Raw genomic sequence first — 19,917 nt, forward strand, 5'->3', positions numbered from 1 at the left:
CCAGAAGGTGCAGTTCATCCGGATTTGCGTGTGCCTTCATATGCTCCCTTCGCGAGATATACGGTGGAGGATTTGCTTGCCCAGCCTGGACGGGAGGGTTTGGATGTTCTAGACCCCGATAGACCCCGAAGAACTTATTGGTAAGTTATTAATTTTTATTACATTAAAATTTAATTAATTTTTATTTTCTAACGGTTAAATTGTTTTTTTTCAGGTTTGGGGCTAACAACCGTGTTAGCCGGAGCGTTTCGGCGACGATTAAAGGTTACTACGACGGGGCATACCCGAACTGGAGCAAGACAGCAAATCACGTTAAGATCACGTGGTTTAAATGTTTTGCGGTAAGATTTTTAAATTTAATTAAATTTTCACTTTTGTCTTTGGGAATCACCGAACTGGAGCAAGACAGCAAACCTCTTGGTCTTTGGGAATCACCGAGAGGGTGAAGGCGGAATTCGTTGCAAAGCCAAAGATACACCTCTGCAACACAGTCTCTGATTGGAAGGACAAGTGGGAGATCTACGGGTATGAGGGAAAGCCCACTGAGCTCACGACGGATGTGTGGGATGGCCTCATCGCCTATTGGGAGCACTCCTCTTCGATCAAAAAGGCCAATTCGTGCTCGGCTTCTCGAAGGACGAAGGATAAAGATGGTCATTTGCCCATGCTTCACAGAACCGGACAAAAACCTCATGCAGGAGTCCGTCTAGAAGCTGTAAGTTTTGTTTTAAATACATATTTTAAAATATTCAATTAATATAATTTATAATATTTAATTTAATTTTTTTTTTGTAGTTCGAGAAGACGGGAGTCTTACCTTCTCTGTCTGACCTATTCAAGATGACTCACGCCACATCCGACGGAGTTTTTGTGGATCATGCATCTGAGAAACTCTTCCAAACAGTGGCTGGTCGGATTGAATAACGGGAGACGCAACTAACCCAGGAGTCTCCCGATGGATTACCAGTCACATTGTCCACCGAAGAGGTCGACAAAATCTTCGAAGAGGTACAATTTAAAATTTTTGTTTACATTATTTTAAATATTTTAACATAATTAACTATATTAATATATGTTTTGATTTTATAGGTGGCTCCTAAAAAGAAGGGACGGATAGTCGGTATAGGCTCTGTTAACGAAGTTGCAAGGGCAACTTCGTCATACACTTCGAGACGGGATGAAGAGACTGCTCATATGAAGGCTCGAATGGATAGCCAGCAGGTTCGTTTAGACTCTCTTGAGGATTTGCTAGACGTGATGGCCGTGGGAAACCCGTTTATGCAGAGAATGTTGAGTGAGAGACGAGCCGCTCTTGGAATGCCACCACGAGATCCCCAAGAGTCCGATCCAACCCGTCAACAGCCGAGCAACCCCCCAACTACTTCGAGAATATGTAGTTTTTTTTATTTTTTCTGTTTGTATTATGAATTTAAATATTATTGTATGACTTTTTAAAATATGTTTTCCAATTTCATATTTCGTTTTAAAATTTAAATTATTTTAAATTCTGAATATTAAATATAAATTAAAATTTATTATATACTAATTAATAATAATATAATAAGAAACGATGTAAACTCCTCGTAAACATTACATGGAGTTTACATCGAATGTTTACGAGTGATTAACATCGAAACATTTACGAGGGTTTTACATCGAAATGTTTACGAGTGATTTACAACGAATGTATTTACGTGTGCTTTACATCGTTTTAATTATGTGGGCTTTACGACGAAAGCTTACGTGTCGTTTACGACGAATCGTTTCCCTGCGCTTTACGAGGAATATATTTCGTCGTAAACGTAACGAGTCGTTTACGACGAAACCTCCGTTACGACGGACGTTTAACAACGAAACGTCTTTCAACGTTAATTCGTCGTAACACACCGTTTACGACGAATTTACAACGAATACTGCCCTAGTAAAAAATATGTTTTCTTGTAGTATGAACCAACCTATTTTTCTAATAATTCTGAACTAGGTGATAATCCGCGTCCTGCGCGGAGCGAGGAAATTATTAATGTATTATAAATTTTAATATGTAGACATAATTAAAATTATAGGCATAGTAAGAAAAAAATATATGTAAGAAAGTACGGTTTATACCTAGGAATTTTAGTATGTGAATATAAATTTACATGTGATGGTCATGAGCATTAAATTGTATATTTGTTTGCATGCGGGTAAATTATAAATATAATATTAAATGAAAAATCCTCAATAGTCTAATAAAATATTAAAAGAACAATGTATAAAAAAACAAAAGAAAATTAAACATTCAGACAAAATAACTGCTGCCAAACTGCAGCCTTCAGAAGTCTTCGTTTGCAATCCTATTATGAGCAATAGAAAAGAGATCATGTAGAAATTTTAAAAATATTATTTAACAAAATCTGTAAATGCATGTATTACCTCAATCGTAAAGCATCAATTTCTGGAACACTAATGGGGTCGAAAACAATTTTGGAAATCCCATCAATGTTAGTAACCCTGTTAAGTCGGCCTTATTAGGAAATTCAGAAAAATATTAGGAAAATATACATATAATATCATCTCCTATTAACCTATTATATATACAGTAAATACAATAGATTACCTTGTCCCCAATTAATCTGCCAAAACTGTAAAACACATAATATTATGTCTGCATCTATAGACATAATATTTCGATTATTTGTAATTCTGTTTCCTTTTATATGCTTACATTATTATTGTGTTTCCTTTGAACTTTGACCAATTAAGCGATTTGAAATGTTGCATAGAAATGATCATCGAAAGAAGTAGTTGAAATTTCGAAAATGTTGCATAGAAATGTTCATAAGTAGTTGACTCGGTTTCAAAAAAGTATGATTATAATATGATTTGATATTAGTAAACAAATGTTCATAAAATGTTGGATTCAAAAAATGTTCAAAAAAATAGGATAACACACCGTTTAAAAAAATGTTGAAGAACCACTCTCACCCTTTTAAAATTCATTGGATAGATGTCGAGATATATTTGTTGCCTTTTTCAACCGTAATTGCATCAGATTCTACGCCTGTCATAAAGTCCCGGTTTGTATGTCAAAGCGGATTGTAATGCAGCGGTACCAAAACCGATCGAATTGTAAATAAAGTATATTATATAATGTATATGTCCAATGGCATTTGGTTGTAAATATTCTAGTTCACAAAGGGTTATTTTAAAAAGCTATTGAGAATGGCTTAGGTGATGCCACCTAAGAAATAGCACTCATGTAATAAACACATGAGGCCAAGGTTTATTTCTAACGATGTTTCTCCTTTAATAAGAAAGAGATTTCATTCTCATAGTGACACGTGGCTACAAAACAATATTGTAATGTTTTTCGGTTAATATATAAGAAATTTAAAAAAAAAATTAATAAACAGTTATTATTTATATTGGGTATATATTGCATTATAATGAAATATAATGAAATAGCAAAATACAATAATGTGAAACAATACGTAGAGCACAAGAAATGGAGACTGATTTGTCTGGACACGCTGACACCTGGCATCCTTTTCCAGTTAAAGACTTCAAAAGTATGATTCCATGTCATTTATATTGATACTATTATATCCTTTTATTTTATTTTTATTTTTATCATTTATTATTGGCCTCTACCATAGTTCATTTGAAATTAAAGTAGTGTTTTTCATTTTTTGTATTAACAAAGCATTATGTAAACCTTTTTGTGTTCGTGTGTGTCGTCGATATCTTGATTCATCCAACAAGAAATTTTGAGGAAAATGATATGTTCTAGTAATTTAATGAAATACTGAAAAAAGAGAGAAATATTTCACTTTGACTCGAACGTTTGGGCTATGGATGGGACCGCAAGCATCCAGTCTTATGTGCGGATATCCTTTTCGGAAAATGAAAATTTATCAACTAAATTATTTCCAGCAATTATTATGTACTACCTGTCCTTATTTTATCTAAAATATATCACAAATTAAATCTGTTTTCTAAAATAAATCTTTCATAGAAGTTAATTATATTGGTAAAATCCCAAACTAATTAATAGACATCTTTCAAAAGTCTTGAACCAATGAATACTACACTCATGAAAATAAAAAAGGTACTCTTTCCATTCCTAACAAAATAAGTTTGTACTTATTTTTTCTCGTAAATATTTTTTTTTTAAGTTGTTAAAACCCTATACAATGTTTAGACAAAAATATTGAAAATCCTGAGAGAGAAACGTATAGTCTGTCTAATGAGAATACAATAAAACATATTTGATTATTTTTTTTATTCCAAAAAAAATAAAACATATTTGATCACATGATTAACAAACCAAGTATGCACTCAATGCCATTATGATGACATCATCACATCAAGACACAATCAAACTTGAGTAATCACTACGTCTCCTCTCTTCTTCTTTCTTCTATATAAACCCTTCTTCTCTCTTTTCTTCTTCTTAATTACTGTTCTCTAATCTAATCTCATCCCAGCTTTCCAAACAAAACTGAAGTTTCTTATTACACAACCTAAAAGTTCTTGTCATTCTTGGAATGTCAGAAGAATTCGACGAATCTGATATCATTTTCTCCGACAGTTTCTTCCGGACTCGCCGGCGTGACGACATGAACGAGAAAGAAAACCGGCCCGTTGGTTTCCGAGAAAACTCCAAAAACAAACCGAGACGGAGCAAAACGGCGCCGTTACCTTCACCAGCGGCATTCTCGACTTCGCTACCGGTGAATATACCGGGTAATGTGGTGCAAAGGTATACGGATGATGAGGAATATTCCGATGACGGAGGAAGGATCATGGTTCCGCCGCATCTGATAGTTGGACGGAGGATGGAAGGTTGTCAAATGGCGTTTTCCGTTTGTACAGGTAACGTAAGGACTCTCAAAGGACGGGATCTGAGCCGGGTTCGTAATTCGGTTCTCAGATTAACCGGGTTTTTGGAAACTTAAATTCGTTAACCGGATTTGATCAAATTTTCGCGTCTTGTTGGTTTAACTACTTTATTGAAAGTCAAAAGGAAAATGTCAAAAAGAACATTTATTTCCTTGTTTATTTATTTAAATTCTTAATTTGATTGTTGTAATAGGAAAAAAGAATAGAAAAAACAATTTCCAGAATTTTTTTGGGATCAGTTTCAGGTTACTTATGATTTAACTTGTTCGTTGCAAAGTTTGAAACCCAGTGTTCATCAACTATTCGTTTAGGCTGATGTAATTGGATTGGATTTCTAATAAATAAATGTATAAAGGTATTGATCTCTGCAAAATATGTATGTATTATATTTGTTACAATGAAGATTAGTACAAAAGACGAACAGAACCGGCTGTTCGGTCCTAATTGATTGAGAGAGAGAGCTCACATTTCTTGGCGGTGACATCAACGCGAACAAATGCATTATTTTTATCGTATTATAACAGCCAAGTGCATTATTTTGTTTCTAAACGTAAATGCATTAATGTTTTTTTTTCTGAACTAACATTAATGCGTTTTTGTATTTTATTTAACAGTTTCCAATATCGTTAAAAGGTTTTAGCATTTGTTTTGGAAGAAAATAACAAGACAAACTAAAGTACTAAATACACGTGTTTGTAAGCAAAATGTGATGGCCAAAGTTTTTTTTTTAAGTATAAGATGATCGAAGTTTAACATAAATAAGATGACATTAGGCATGGACATTCGGGGTCCCAATCGGATTTCGGTTTTATCCATTCAGGTTTTGGTTTTTTGGGTTTATCAAAATCAGCCCCATTTGGGTTATATAAAAGTTCGGTTAGGAACCGGTTCGGGTTCTATCGGGTTCGGGTCGGGGTTAGTAATCTTCAAAGAACCGGTATAACCCTTTGTACTTTCGGGTTTGGATCCCAATCGGTTCTTCGGTTTAAAAATACCTAATTTGTACCTATTTTGTAACTAAAACATAAATAAAATCGGTTCTTCGAATTTAAAATACATGATTTTTACATATTTTAACAGTCAAACATAAGTAAAATTGATTCAAAAATAAAAAAAAACATCAAACGTCATCATTCAAAATCAAGCGAAAGATAAACATAGTTAGTGATAGAAAGAAAACCACATAAATGAAATCATAAAACAAAAACTAAGTTCTCATGAAATGTTCATGAGAAACATTATTCAATGAAAAGAAAACCAAAATCTAAAAACTTCAGGCTTCAACCGCCACATTCCACCACCAACCTTCATGTATAGATAATTATTTTAGAAGTTCAATAATATCTTAAAGTATTTTGGATACATATTAAGAATTAAGATCATATTTGGTAAAAGTTATTTTTGTGATTTTAAATGTTTCGGATTCTATCGGATATCCATTTAGGTCCGAGTTCGGTTCGGATAATATCCATAACCCAAAATACCAAAAAATAAGAGCCATTCGGTATTTATACCGGATTCGGATCGGTTCGGATTTATTTTTATTGGATCGGATTTGGTTCGAATTTTCGGGTTCAGTTTATTTGTCCAGCCATAGATGACATGGTCAAGTAAGTTACCTAGTTATATACTTATTCTACTTATATTAGACTAATTCTCTTACATTTTTAGATAAAACCGGTACGGAGATCCGATAGTAAAATAAAGACTTGACAGTACGAAAAGTAAAAGAGAATAATACCGAATATTCTTTTTCTTAGCCCAAATATAAAATGTGATGGAAATAAATTAGGTACGAAAAGTAAAAGAGAATAATACCGAATATTCTTTTTCTTAGCCCAAATATAAAATGTGATGGAAATAAATTAGGGCAAAACTCCAAAATAGCACATTTATAAGTTTATATCACAAAAATAGCACTCAAAAACTAAAATAACCAAAATAGCATTAATCATTTGAAAATTTTAATTTTATTTTATTTTTCAAAATTTGAAATCTTATCCCCAAAACCTCATTTCTCAACTCTAAACCCTAAACCCTAAACTCTAAACCCTAAACCCTAAACCATAAACCCTAAACCATAAAATCTAAACCCTAAACCCTAAACTCTAAACCCTAAACCCTAAAATCTAAACCCTAAACCCTAAAATCTAAACCCTAAACCCTAAACTCTAAACCCTAAACCCTAAACCCTAAATCCTAAACCCTAAATCCTAAACCCCACCCTTTAACTCTAAACCCTAAGTTTGTGACTTTTGATAAAACATTAAGTGCTATTTTTGTGACTTTTGATCTTGAGTGCTAGTTTGGGAACATAAACTTGATTTAATGCTATTTTTGTATTTTTTTCAATAAATTATTCAAAGGGTATTATTTATTAAAAGCATATGGAGATTAATGATGTGGCATAATAAAAAAAAATCAGTAGCCATCCGTTTGGAATTTGAGGGTCTCGTGGATGTACTTGACATGATTATAACCCGACGGCACATGCATCTAGCCAAGTTCTTATCCATTACTTTTCTTTTTACTGACTACATTCTTTAATGTACAACATTATTATATTTTAACTTTCAAGCTTGTTTTTCACATTTAGGTTGCGATTTATATAAACATGTTTTATACTTTAACAGACTATAAAATTCAAATCTAACATCCGCGTGTCTTAGATTAGGCAACTTTTTCTGACGGTCAATTTTTTTCCCTACCACCCGTGCCTGTTTGGTACTAGTTTTTTATAAACCCAACAAAGAAATAATAGGTCACACTCTAAATCTAATTGCATAAAATTCCTCTCGTCTGTCAATAATCAAAGAAGAAAAGACCAAGAAGGTTTCTTTTAACTCCTAATATATTATTAAATTAGAGTTTACCGTGGAATTCCGATTTAAAACTTGATAACTGAATTGTTCGTAACCTTTTATATATTATTTATGTCTCAGTTAAACTTTAGATTTGGGAGTTCATATTTTCACATTCTTCCTCAAGATGACGGTTCTTATAACCATTAATCTTGACAATATCCCAGTCTAGGATTCAATTTAGTCAGACGCCAGACCATTTAGGTCAAGGTCGGTTTAGGATCGATCGAGTCTTTTTTGCTGGACCGAATCGATTTCGTTTCAGTTAGGCAGAGAGTGTGTTCGGACTCTAATACCATGTTTAGTTTGAAGGAATTCTAAATAGTGTAATAGTTTTCTCATCCTCAGGAACTTGCTACCATTATCACTCCGTACTATCTTCACTTATTTATTAAATTCTCTCTGAACTAAAGCAAAAAAAATTCCACTATAGTTCTTTTAACTCGATTCTTCTCCACAGGAAGAAACACCAAAACAGTTAGGGGTGGGCGTTCGGATACCAATTCGGGTTTGGATCGGGTATTTCAGATTTTCGGGTATTTTGGTATAGGGATATAGAACTCGTTCGGGTATTTCTATACTTCGGGTTAAGATATTTAGATTTTGAAAGAACAAAATCAAAATTTTCATTATTTAATTTTTTGTATTTTAAAATATACATTTAACTTAATTGATTTTTAAAATTTTTAATAGATCAAATGATTAATATGTTTGGAGATAAGATTTAAATCTAAAAAGACATTAATTTGGTTATTATTTGAAAATTTGAATACAATTTTTGTTAATGGACGAACCAAGAAGTTTGACATGTTTTTCAGTTGAGTAGCAATCCATAATTATATGTATATTATTTGATACTAAACTATGTGTAGCATCAATATAAATATTTTGAATAAAATGAGAGAAGTAAACTATAAATATAAGACTATGTATACATATGTTCGGTTATTTTCGGATATCCATTCGGATTCGGATATTACCCGTTCGGGTTCGAATATCCAATCTCTCATAACTCAATACCCGTTCGGGTATTTTGCTATTTCGGTTCGGATTTCGGTTCAGGTTTTTCGGATCTGGTTCTGATGCGGCTTCGGATAAAGTGCCCAGGCCTAGAAACAGCTCTAGAATAATCATTCAAAATAGTAAGAAAATAAGAAAAACCACTTAAATTAGTCATCTGATACGGTCTCCAAAAATCGCAATGTATCATCTCAAAGTACTCTTTAGTTTTATTTGTATTCAACGGAAACTCACTTGTACATTGCTTCGCTTTGAAGCATATGTCACAACCAGATACACCAATAATTCCACTATCAACACCATACGTGACCCATCCTCTTCTGCCAAAGTTCAAGTGATTCCACTTTTGCCCTCTTTTCTAACACTTCGAATATATCTAATACCTTGAAGAAAATACAGTCATTCTTTTCTTTCACCTATTCCAATCACCATCTGCACACTAAATCATGTAGAAGACATCATGTTTTCGTGAGCAATACAATGCAGCCCCGTTCATCAATATACTGTGACTTGGAGATAAGATTACATCTCAAATCTTCAACAAAAGTACTCATTTCAAAATCAACTCTTTTTCAAAAGTCAAAACAACACTACCTTCACGATCAGCAACCACACTTTTTCCATTATGTAATCAAACCAAGCATGTTGAGATTCTATGGATATCAGTAAGAGAGCTCAATGTTCCTGTCATATGATATGTTCATATCAAAGTTCTTTTCGCTCTAATAACATAAAAGATCTGGAAATTCTTTTCTAGTATCACGTTAAATTATGGCTTATCATGGACTTTCAACTTAAAACCAATTAAAAATAACTAAATTGATTCTCTCTTTATATATTAGTTATGTCCCAGTTAAACCTCTCATGTATGAGCTCATATTCTCACATCTATATGCATTATGCATACAATATACACTCTAATTTCTTTGGTTTTAATGGTGTGGTATATGTACAATCGTCATGAACTACTATCAAGATAGTAGTTTTAAGGGACGGGGTCTTACTGTTTTCACAAGCGTGAAGATGCTTTGCTTGCCTTGATTAAAATAGTGTATTTATTAGCATTAGATGTCGTCGATCGATTCATTCATTGCAGTACTTCGTTTTTCATAAACCCACTTTCAGATAAAACCAAACAACTTGAAACTAGTGCTTAAACATAACTAATCGAATTATAAACTTTACAATTTGAGAGTTACAATAACTAAATCCCTTATACGTTTGACAATGACGCTTAAAGACGTAACGTAACGGTGAGCTGTTTCACAGTTATTTCTTTTCAAATAAGGTAAGTTTAGCAGTAACCTTTTGCGGGATAAACAAACTAACTAAAGCAGCTTTTTAATCATCTCATATATTGATATTAGGCTTGAGGTTTTCTCTCTCTCCAAAAAAGGCGAAAAAGGCGATTTAGGTTTCCGGTGTTTTCTCTGCCATTAGCTTGGCCTCACGCCGACTAACGAGAAGCTATTCCGCATCTTTCTTCTCCCATGGCGATTACAGTTACTTCCTCCCCCTCCTCAAGCTCTCCTATTGACCCAGGCGGGGCCAGTGACGACAGAGTCTCTAATCGTGAAAGTTGTCTTATCAATCGCGAGTTAGAGATGAAGCTTCAATCTCCTTCGGTTCCAATGACGATTCCAGCTGCGAGAGTTCTGGAAGGATCATGTCGTAGCTCATTTCCATGGTCGTCGACCCTCGGCAGCGAAGATTCTCGCAGATCTGAACCCAGTTTGGGGGAAGTTCGGGGGCATTATTGTTCGTACGGTGTCCGAAACATGTGTCTTGATATTCATTCCCTCAGTTCAGACTAGAGAATGGGTGCTTCAGGTGGGTTATTGGCAGGCCGATCGATGTGCTTTCTCGGTGTATCCTTAGACTGCTGATGGAAACTTAGCGGCTCAGGAGCTCCTCTTTGCACCAACGTGGGCAGTGCTTAAGAACGTGCCTCCTCAGTTGTACTCTCTGGATGGGATCAGTGTTGTTGCCAGCGGTATCAGCGATCCGCTCCACACTGAAAAGTCTCGTCTGGACCCGTTTCATTTTGGTGATACCAAAGTCAAAGAGGAAATTGATATTTCGAAAACTCCTCCAGAGGTGGTTGAAGTTAGGGATACTCAAGGAAATTCGGTTAGGATTAACGTAGAGTATCCCAGTCTCCCTCCGAAGTGTATCAATTACGGAAAATTTGGTCACCTGATGAATCGTTGCCACAAACCTCCTAAGAAAAGAAGTCACTCGCAGAAAGTAGAGAAAGTGACCAGTGTAGTGAAGTCTGGTGAGGAAGTGTCTTTAGCACCTCAGAGTCAGTTAATAGTTCAAGTTGTTCCGAGCAAGACTACTGATATTAAGAAGAACAGGGCTCGGTCGCGGTCGCGTAGAAGGTCACGTTCTAGAGCCAGAGCCAAAGCGAGGGCTCTTAGCTCTCCTCCTGAAGTTATTCCTGTAGAAGTTTCATCTTTGCAGACTGAGGAGTCTTTGGATTTGGCGGCGAAGGAAAGTAAGTCTTCGGAGGTAAAGGGTTGAGTATTGGTGGTGTGTCTGATGCAGTTGGAAAGTTAGTGGGTGAGGGTGAAACTCAATTGGAGGAAGGGGAGATTAGTGAAGAGTCAGGAGCAGGTGTTAAGAATGGTGATGAGGTCAGTCGGGAGGTTACTGAAGTCAGTATTGAAGAGGAGAAATCTCTGTGGCTTACTAAGCACTCAAAGAACTATAGGAGGGCTCTGCGTCAGTTTGAGTATTGGAAAGCTTCGAGTGCAGTTGATACCACCCAAATTACCCTAAGGAGTGAATTACTCTCTCAAATAAGAGGTTCAGTTGCAGTACTTAGGGATCAAGTCCACAAGGACTCTAGGATTACTCAACAGATCTAAAGGATTAGAAATAAAGATAGACTAAGAGGTTTATTTGTTTAAAAACAGTGAATGATGAGTCGAACAAGGCAATTGTTCGGCAGTTTAAGTTGAAGTTGTTTTAAGGATGGGAAAACAGCTAGACTTAGGCAAATTCTTAGGTATGAAAAGCATGCAACTTAGTTTAGACTAAAGGGTTTGACGGTTTTTGAACTCAAACAATGGTAAAACCATATAGGTTTTCATTACTAGATCTCGGATCTCAACTGTCTTCTTTTGATCTCGAGAAAGAGTCGATCGATGTGACTTGATGCACATCGTTCGATACACCTTTCAAACAATCGATCGACACAACGATAGTCGCGTCGATCGACGGTTCTTATAGCAAGCTTTGCGAGTGGGTTTGAAGCTGTTGTCTAACCTTCTAGACCAACTCTCGTTGTTATCTAGTCAGTTAGATCACGCTGGCTATTTCAGGTATTGAGGGTAACAGTTGGTTATCACAATTAATCCTAAGATCTAAAATGAGGGTGAGCAATCCAAATTTTAGCATTAAGCACAACAAGCATGAAAGAACAATCAAACACATTTTTAACAGTCTTATTAGCAGCACATACTTTCAACCTTTATGAGAAACCTAAATCTAACAATTGGGTTTACTCAGACATATTCATGAGAGACAAAGTCATGATGGTTTGAATGAAATTCAAATGAAATATTGAATACAGGAAGTAAGAGTAATAGAAATAAAGGAGTTCAAGATCTTCTCTGTTATGCAGTCTCAGATCTATCTCTCCAATCCTAAGCTCTTCTAATGGTAGCCAAAATGCTTCTTCTCCAAACTAGGTCTTTAGGCCAGTCTACCTTTAAAATGATACAAAACCCTAGTACATATAGCCTCACAGACGGCTAAGGGCTTAGGTTGCAATTAATAAACTTTAGGGGAATGAAGTCTTCTAATTTCGTGATTAATCCTCGAGTGATCCAATATTGATCGATGACGCCGAACGGCTGTCGATCGATTTTAATTAGCTCCGGTCGATCGATATTGCTCTTCAAGCTTCGATCGATTCTCTACGCGTAAAAGTACTCCAAAGTGTCCCAAAAGCATCATTTCCTTCTATCAAGTAACTGAACCTGTAATTGCTTTGAAAATACTCTAAAACATGATAAATATATCTTAAAATCACTTATATACCATGACTAAAAATGGGTGAAATCCATGGTATATCAACTCCCCGAGACTTATCATTTTGCTTGTCCTCAGGCAAAACAAACGGACAATCTCTCTGAAAGAGGTTTGAAAACAGCAGGGACTCACATATTTAAAACATAGAAGTCATCACCTCTACAATATCTCATTCCACATCTAAAAGGTCATAATCACAAAAGCACATTATGCAATATCCTAGCTTAGCAACCAAATTCATCTAGCCAACAACTTAGCAAATCTTATCTGACATTCCCCTTAACCAACCTCATTTCTTAACATAAATAAAAGTGCATGCTTTACCTTGGGAGTATCGATCACAGGATGCAAATGTTTTCAAACAAGTATCCGGATCTGCAGGTAAAAGTTAGTTCATATATTTTCTCTCTTCTAATTTCTCTCTTTAGTTAAAGTCTGCTTATATTGCAAGATCATTGACAAAGATTGGACAGGCTTCCATGAACCAAGCCTCAATGGTGGTTGCCACCAAGTCCTGTTCACTTCTTTTTGACCTATATCCAAGAATTCATATGAATCGAGCCTTGAAGATTGCCGCCACCAAGTCCCGTTCGAATTCTTTTTGTTGGAATCCTTATGAAGCAAGCCTTAATGATTGTAGTCACCAAGTCCTGTTCGGATTCCACCTAACTAACACCTATATATGTATATATATATATATATATATAATATATATATTTATAAATATCTCTACCTATAAATCTAGGGTCGAAATAGAGAGAGAAAATGTGATAAATCTACACAAGGATTTACCTTCCAGACTTGTTTGAAGAATCCGATTCCATGTATACCAAGCTCTAAGATAAGCAGTAATGTCAGGTTAGTGTTGGAGGTTAGCTTTGGTTCTTTCAAACAAGCTAGGCAAGTGTGTATAGTTGACAGGTTGATCCACTTTAGCATCTTTAGTACTATCTGCAATTAGTAAATCTAGAATGGTGCTAAAAGTGGTTAGACATTCAAGTAAAAATCATAAGTTCATAGTCCCCTTCTTGACTCAATAAAATTATTTTTGAAAGGATTTTGATAAAACTCAAGAAGATGGTGTTAGTACTACCTCCCCCAGACTTAAATTACACCGTCTCGGTGTAAAGTGTCCAAAGGTGGTGATAAGCAAAGTTAGATGTTTGAGATGTTAAAGCAAAGTATCGTACCTCTCTGTCCCGCACATCGATCGATACCATCCTTTCCGTGCCGATCGATGGCGAGGAACAAAAAATTCTGCGTCATGTCTGGAGTCTAACCCATATGATTTGTCAGTGTGGTTAGCTCTGTTTGACACTCCAAACATAAGAAATAAGTAAACAGTCTCAAACATAAAGCATAGATATGTTTAAAATATAAATCCTACAAGTTCGAAAATAGAAAAATAAGTTCATAAGGGAAAGAGATAGAAATGGGAGGACTAGTCGGTGTCCTCGCTGGTCTCGTCGTTGCTCCCAGACGAAGGATCCCTGTGCTTCCTAGAAGGTCCTTCTGCTGCTGGTGAGTGAGCTCTGATGGTCCTCTTGTTCGTGCAAGATACTCTAGCCCAGATGGCATGAAGATCATCCAGAAATACCCTCTGAAAGTCTCCCTGATCGCGCATAGGGATGTCTGGTATGATCGGGAAATCAGGAAGAGGTACCTCCGGTGGTCCCTGTGTAGCTTTGGCTCGACGCGCTCCGGGAGGTCTGCGCGGGATAGTCGGAAGATCGCGGAGGAGCTGGGAATCGGGCATGAACCGGAGTCTATCGATCTAGCCATCGAAGTCTGTGATCATCATGTTCGGCATCGGCAGTAGACGGTGCTGGTTCCCGATCCTAAAACTCTCGAGAAGTTCCTCCTTGAGCCAACCTGAGTTCATCAGGTGTTGCTCGTCCAAGAAGCGGTGGGATCGGTCGGCTGTGCGCGGGTCTAGGCGGATGCCTAGATACTCAAAGATCGGTGTCAGCAAACTCGCAACCGTCTTCTTCTTCCTACCTTTGCCCGTGAAGGGCTTCTTCTTCAAGTCCACCAAGTGCGCGGCAAAAATGGCTCCGAGGTTTGGAGTCACCACGTCACCGTTCTCATCGAGATGAGTCAGGTCTACCAAGCCGTTTACTCCACAGAAGAGTAGTGTAAGCTCATGTATCCTGACCTTGTTGGGCTACATCTTGCAAACCAACGTGTTTGCAAGAGCCCGTAGAAAGTACCGGAGGGTGGGGTGACGGATGTCTGTCTGCGTAGCGGAGTTGGAGTTTCACGCCCCTGTGCCGATTATCTCCCAGAATCCGTCGAGGCCTAGGAAGGGTGGAAACATGCTCGCAGCTGCATCCTCCTGGAAACCGTAGATGCGGCAGAGCTCGGTGATGGAGATCATGTATCTAATTCCCCTGGCGAAGAAAGTCAGTGTACCATCTCCTGCTACCCTCGCCTTCGAGGTGCTGTAGGTGAGCGCGACTGTGGCCATAAACTGTCTGACCAAGTCGACGTGGAGATCGTATGCGCGAGTGACCATGGTGCCAATTCCGAGCTGCGTGATCATCTCCCTGATGTCTGGCTCGATCCAGAGCTTCCATAAGATGTATGGGTCGATGAGCCGTGTGGGCTCGATAGAGCTGCCAAGCCAAGCATTGTAGAACAAGCTGTCGTAGTTGTCCCACTCGTCCTTGAGCACGCGGTTGATGCACTCCTTGCTGTTGACCGCTTTCTTCGAGTCAGCGAACTCCTCGAATGTGTCGATGGGTGTTTTGTCGTCACGAGGCCAAGGGTCGCGGTGCTGTATGGAGGTGCTAGCTTCGTCGTGTCTCCTCTTCGTCCTCCTCTCACGTCTTTCTGCGTCTGAGCTCATCTGAAAACAAACAGAAAAGAGAGTAAAAGTGAGATAGTGTTGTTGATATATTGTGATATCGATCGATGAAGTATGTGAGACATCGATCGATATTTGTCGTTAAGAATTAGTCGACAATAAGGGTATCGATCGACGCTATAGAATCTGGGTCGATCACTGTCGAATCGTGAAACCTGCGAAGATCATTCAATTCCAAATCGCACTTTCAAGGCATTAACATCATAAAATCCACGATCCTAACACTAGATAATCGTTAAAAACATGAAAACCATCCCAAATCTGCGCCTAATCATAAGTTCTAGTTCATCTCAAAACTTGACTTTAAAAATTCCTAACAAAAGAGAATTTCGAAGTCAAATTTTGTAAATCGGGTGATTGAATAATCTAAACAGATAGAGAATGAGAAATCGAGTGGATTAGGGCGAGAAACGGAGGAATTCCGTCAAGAATCAAGAGAGAAAGGAGAGGTTTTGATTTCGTTAGGGTTTCGGAAATGAGAGGAGAAAGAAGCGGATGTCGAGTTAAATGAGGTTAACTCTCGATATGTCCGCATCGATCGATGGCAAGAATGCTACATCGATCGATATTTCTCCAAATAAACTACTCCTGGTTTCTATTACTCCTAATATTTTACTAATAATAAGATATAAATATAAATATAGATATAAATAATAATATAATTAATTTAATTTATTTTTATTTTATTTTTAAAGAAAATGGGTTGCCTCCCATTCAGCGCTTAAATTTAAAGTCTTTAGCTTGACTTCCTGAATAAACTAGTTATCAGGGGGTTCTAGAATAATGAGCTGATTTGCTGGCGGTTTGGCCCAATAATCTTTCACTCGTTGGCCGTTCACTGTAAACTCATCCCCTTTATCACTTTTTAGAGTTATGGCTCCTGAGGGTTTTACATCTGTTACTGTGAATGGTCCGGACCAACGAAATTTAACCTTTCCAGGAAATAACGTTAGCCGAGAATTATAAAGAAAGACTTGATCATCCGGTTCAAAGTGTCGGGATAAGATCTTCTTATCGTGGTACGCTTTAGTCCATTCTTTATATAGTTTCGAATTCTCACAGGCTAAATGTCTGATTTCATCAAGCTCATTAAGCTGTATGAGTCTCCTTTCAGCAGCAGGCTTTATATCAAAATTCAGAAGTTTAGTGGCCCAAGCTGCTTTATGCTCCAGTTCGACTGGTAAATGACAGGATTTGCCATAAAGGAGGTGGAATGGTGTTGTTCCCAATGGGGTCTTATAGGCGGTCCTGTAGGCCCATAGTGCATTATCTAGTTTCCTAGACCAATCCTTTCTGGAAACTCCTACAGTTTTCTCTAGAATTTCTTTGATTTGCCGATTAGAGACTTCTACCTGTCCACTGGTTTGTGGGTGGTAGGGCGTAGCTGCTCTATGCTGAACACCGTTCTTTTTAAGCAATCCATCAAAGACCTTATTGATGAAATGAGTTTATTCTAGGAACTCCAAACCGCGGAAAGATTATGCTCTTGAAAAGCTTAATAACTACAGATGCGTCATTGGTTGGGGAAGCTACTGCTTCAACCCATTTGGATACGTAGTCTACAACGACTAGTATATACTTGTTTCCGTATGCAGATGGGAAAGGACCCATGAAATCTATCCCCCAGCAATCAAAGACTTCTACTTCCAGAATGAACTTCTGTTCCATTTCGTGTCTTTTGCTAATTTTTCCTCGTCTTTGGCATCTGTCACATTGTGTTATAAATGCATGGACATCGCGAAAAGTCGTCGGCCACCAGAATCATGCTTGAAAGATTTTCGAAACTGTTTTGTAGGTGGCAAAATGTCATGCATAGTCAGATCCATGACATTGGTATATAATGTACGGAATTTCAGCTTCGGATACGCATCGTCTGTATATCCCATCAGAGCAATGCCTGTAGAGGTATGGTTCATCCCAATGATATCTCCTAACTTCTATGAAGAATTTCTTCGTCATATACCCCTTGAGTTCTTCAGGCTCGACTTCGGCTGCCAAATAGTTGACTATATCAGCATACCAGGGTCGATCTTTCGAGTTCCTACCAATTGCGTGCACCTCTCGTTGCGATTCTTCATCATGTGTGAGATTTATCTTATCACCAGCAACGTTAACCTTTATGTCAATATTTATTTTTATCGACGAGGTGCCGTGATTGTGGTTACTAGGGAATCGAGGCGTTGCGATACTGTCGTTATCGATCGATGTATCACTACTGGAATCGATCGATATGGTTTCTTTCGCATCGATCGATGTCTCATCGGAAGTGAGGGATATTTGACCTACGAAAGATGTGTCTATTTGTGCAACGTTATCTGTTGGGAAGAAATCGTCTACATGGACGTTATCCTCTATTCTGATCCGAGAAAGATAGTCAGCGACTCCATTATCTACTCCTCGTTTATCTTTAATTTCAATATCAAACTCTTGTAGTAGTAAAATCTAGCGTATGAGTCGAGGTTTTGCATATTTCTTTTGCATCAAATATTTAATGGCAGCGTGGTCAGTGTGAACTATCACACGTGTGCCAATTAGATATTGACGAAATTTTTCAAATGCATAAAATACGGCGAGTAGTTTTTTTTCTGTTGTTGCATAATTCTGTTGCGCTTCATCAAGCGTACGACTGGCGTAGTAGATGGCATGCAACTTTTTATTTTTTCTTTGGCCCAAAACTGCTCCTATCGCAAAATCACTCGCATCGCACATGATCTCGAAAGGGAGATTCCAGTCGGGGGCTTGAACGACGGGGGCAGTTATAAGGGATTTTTCTAAATCTTTGAAAGCTTTCATGCATTCTAGGATAAAGTCAAACTTTACTTCCTTGCACAAGAGGTTATTTAAAGGTCTAAGCAATTTTGCTAAAGTCGTGTATAAACCTCCCATAAAATCCGGCGTGTCCGAGAAAAATTCGCACGTCTTTTACATTTTTGGGTGCTGGTAGACCGGTCATCACCTCGATTTTAGCTCTATCTACCTCTATACCAGCGGCGGAAACCTTATGTCCTAATACGATGCCATCGTTGACCATAAAATGACATTTTTCCCAATTTAGGACAATGTTCTTTTCTTCGCATCTTTCCAATACCTTGCATAAATTATCGAGGTAACTCTTAAAATTTGATCCGTAGACTGAAAAGTCATCCATAAAGACTTCCATAAAGTCCTCGATCATGTCTGTAAAAATTGACATCATGCAACGTTGGAAAGTGGCGGGAGCATTACAAAGACCAAATGGCATTCTGCGATACGCAAATGTCCCATAGGGGCATGTAAAGGTTGTCTTTTCTTGATCATCCGGATGTATGGGAATTTGAAAAAATCCAGAATATCCATCGAGAAAAAAGTAATACTAGTGATTGGCTAAACGCTCCAGCATTTGATCAATAAAGGGCTGGGGAAAGTGATCTTTCCTAGTAGCGGCATTTAATTTCCTATAGTCGATACACATCCGATGTCCAGTGACAGTACGAGTCGGGATGAGTTCATCGTTTTCGTTCTTCACTACTGTAATACCTCCCTTTTTGGGTACAACATGTACGGGGCTTACCCATTTACTATCCGAAATAGAATAGATAACTCCAGCATCTAGGAGTTTAATAATTTCCAGGAAGCTCGATAGGATCCTTTGTAATGAGAGGTGGAGGGATAAGTACCCAGAGTCTGTTAGCATTTTTGAAGCTCCAGGAGATTTGGATCATACCCCAGCAGTGGTAAACTTCTCTTCGGTTTCTCAGTCGAGGAAGTGCAGTTTTAAGTATTTCTCCTTCATTTTCTCACATCCTAGATTCCTATCTGAGTTGAGGAAGACGTGGGAGGAGGCCATTCCGGTTGGCTCTAAGTTGTTTTCTCTGGGTCAAAGATTGAAGAAAGCAAAACTCACCTGTAGGAGATTGAATAAAGAGGGCTTTGGGAACATTCAGCAGCGAGCTAGTGAAGCACTTAACAACTTAAAAGAGATCCAGTTGCAGTTGCTAACGTCTCCGTCAGATTCTTTGTTCCGGCATGAATTTGTAGCTCGCAGGAAATGGTAGTTTTTTGAGGCAGCTCAGGAGATTTTCTTCAGTAGGAAGGCGAGAATTCGATGGTTAGATTGTGGTGATGCTAACACGAAGTTCTTCCACACAGCTGTGGTGGCTCATCAGATGAGGAACTGTATAAGCTATATGTTGGATGCAGGAGGTAACCGAGTGTTTAATCCGGCGCAAATAAAAAAGATGGTGGTGGCTTACTTTCAAAACCTCCTGG

At 37.6% G+C, this 19,917-nt stretch overlaps 1 protein-coding gene across 1 annotated transcript; it reads left to right on the forward strand.

Moving 5' to 3' along the window:
• The first annotated feature begins 4,338 nt into the window (after nt 1–4,338).
• LOC106374817 lies at nt 4,339–5,254 on the forward strand. The gene has a single exon (XM_013814756.3). It carries the CDS (start codon nt 4,527–4,529, stop codon nt 4,935–4,937), a length of 411 nt encoding a protein of 136 aa, XP_013670210.1. The 5' UTR covers nt 4,339–4,526; the 3' UTR covers nt 4,938–5,254.
• Nucleotides 5,255–19,917: the final 14,663 nt, after the last annotated feature.

This window comes from Brassica napus, chromosome C7, assembly GCF_020379485.1.
Source record: "Brassica napus cultivar Da-Ae chromosome C7, Da-Ae, whole genome shotgun sequence".
Lineage (NCBI taxonomy): Eukaryota > Viridiplantae > Streptophyta > Magnoliopsida > Brassicales > Brassicaceae > Brassica > Brassica napus.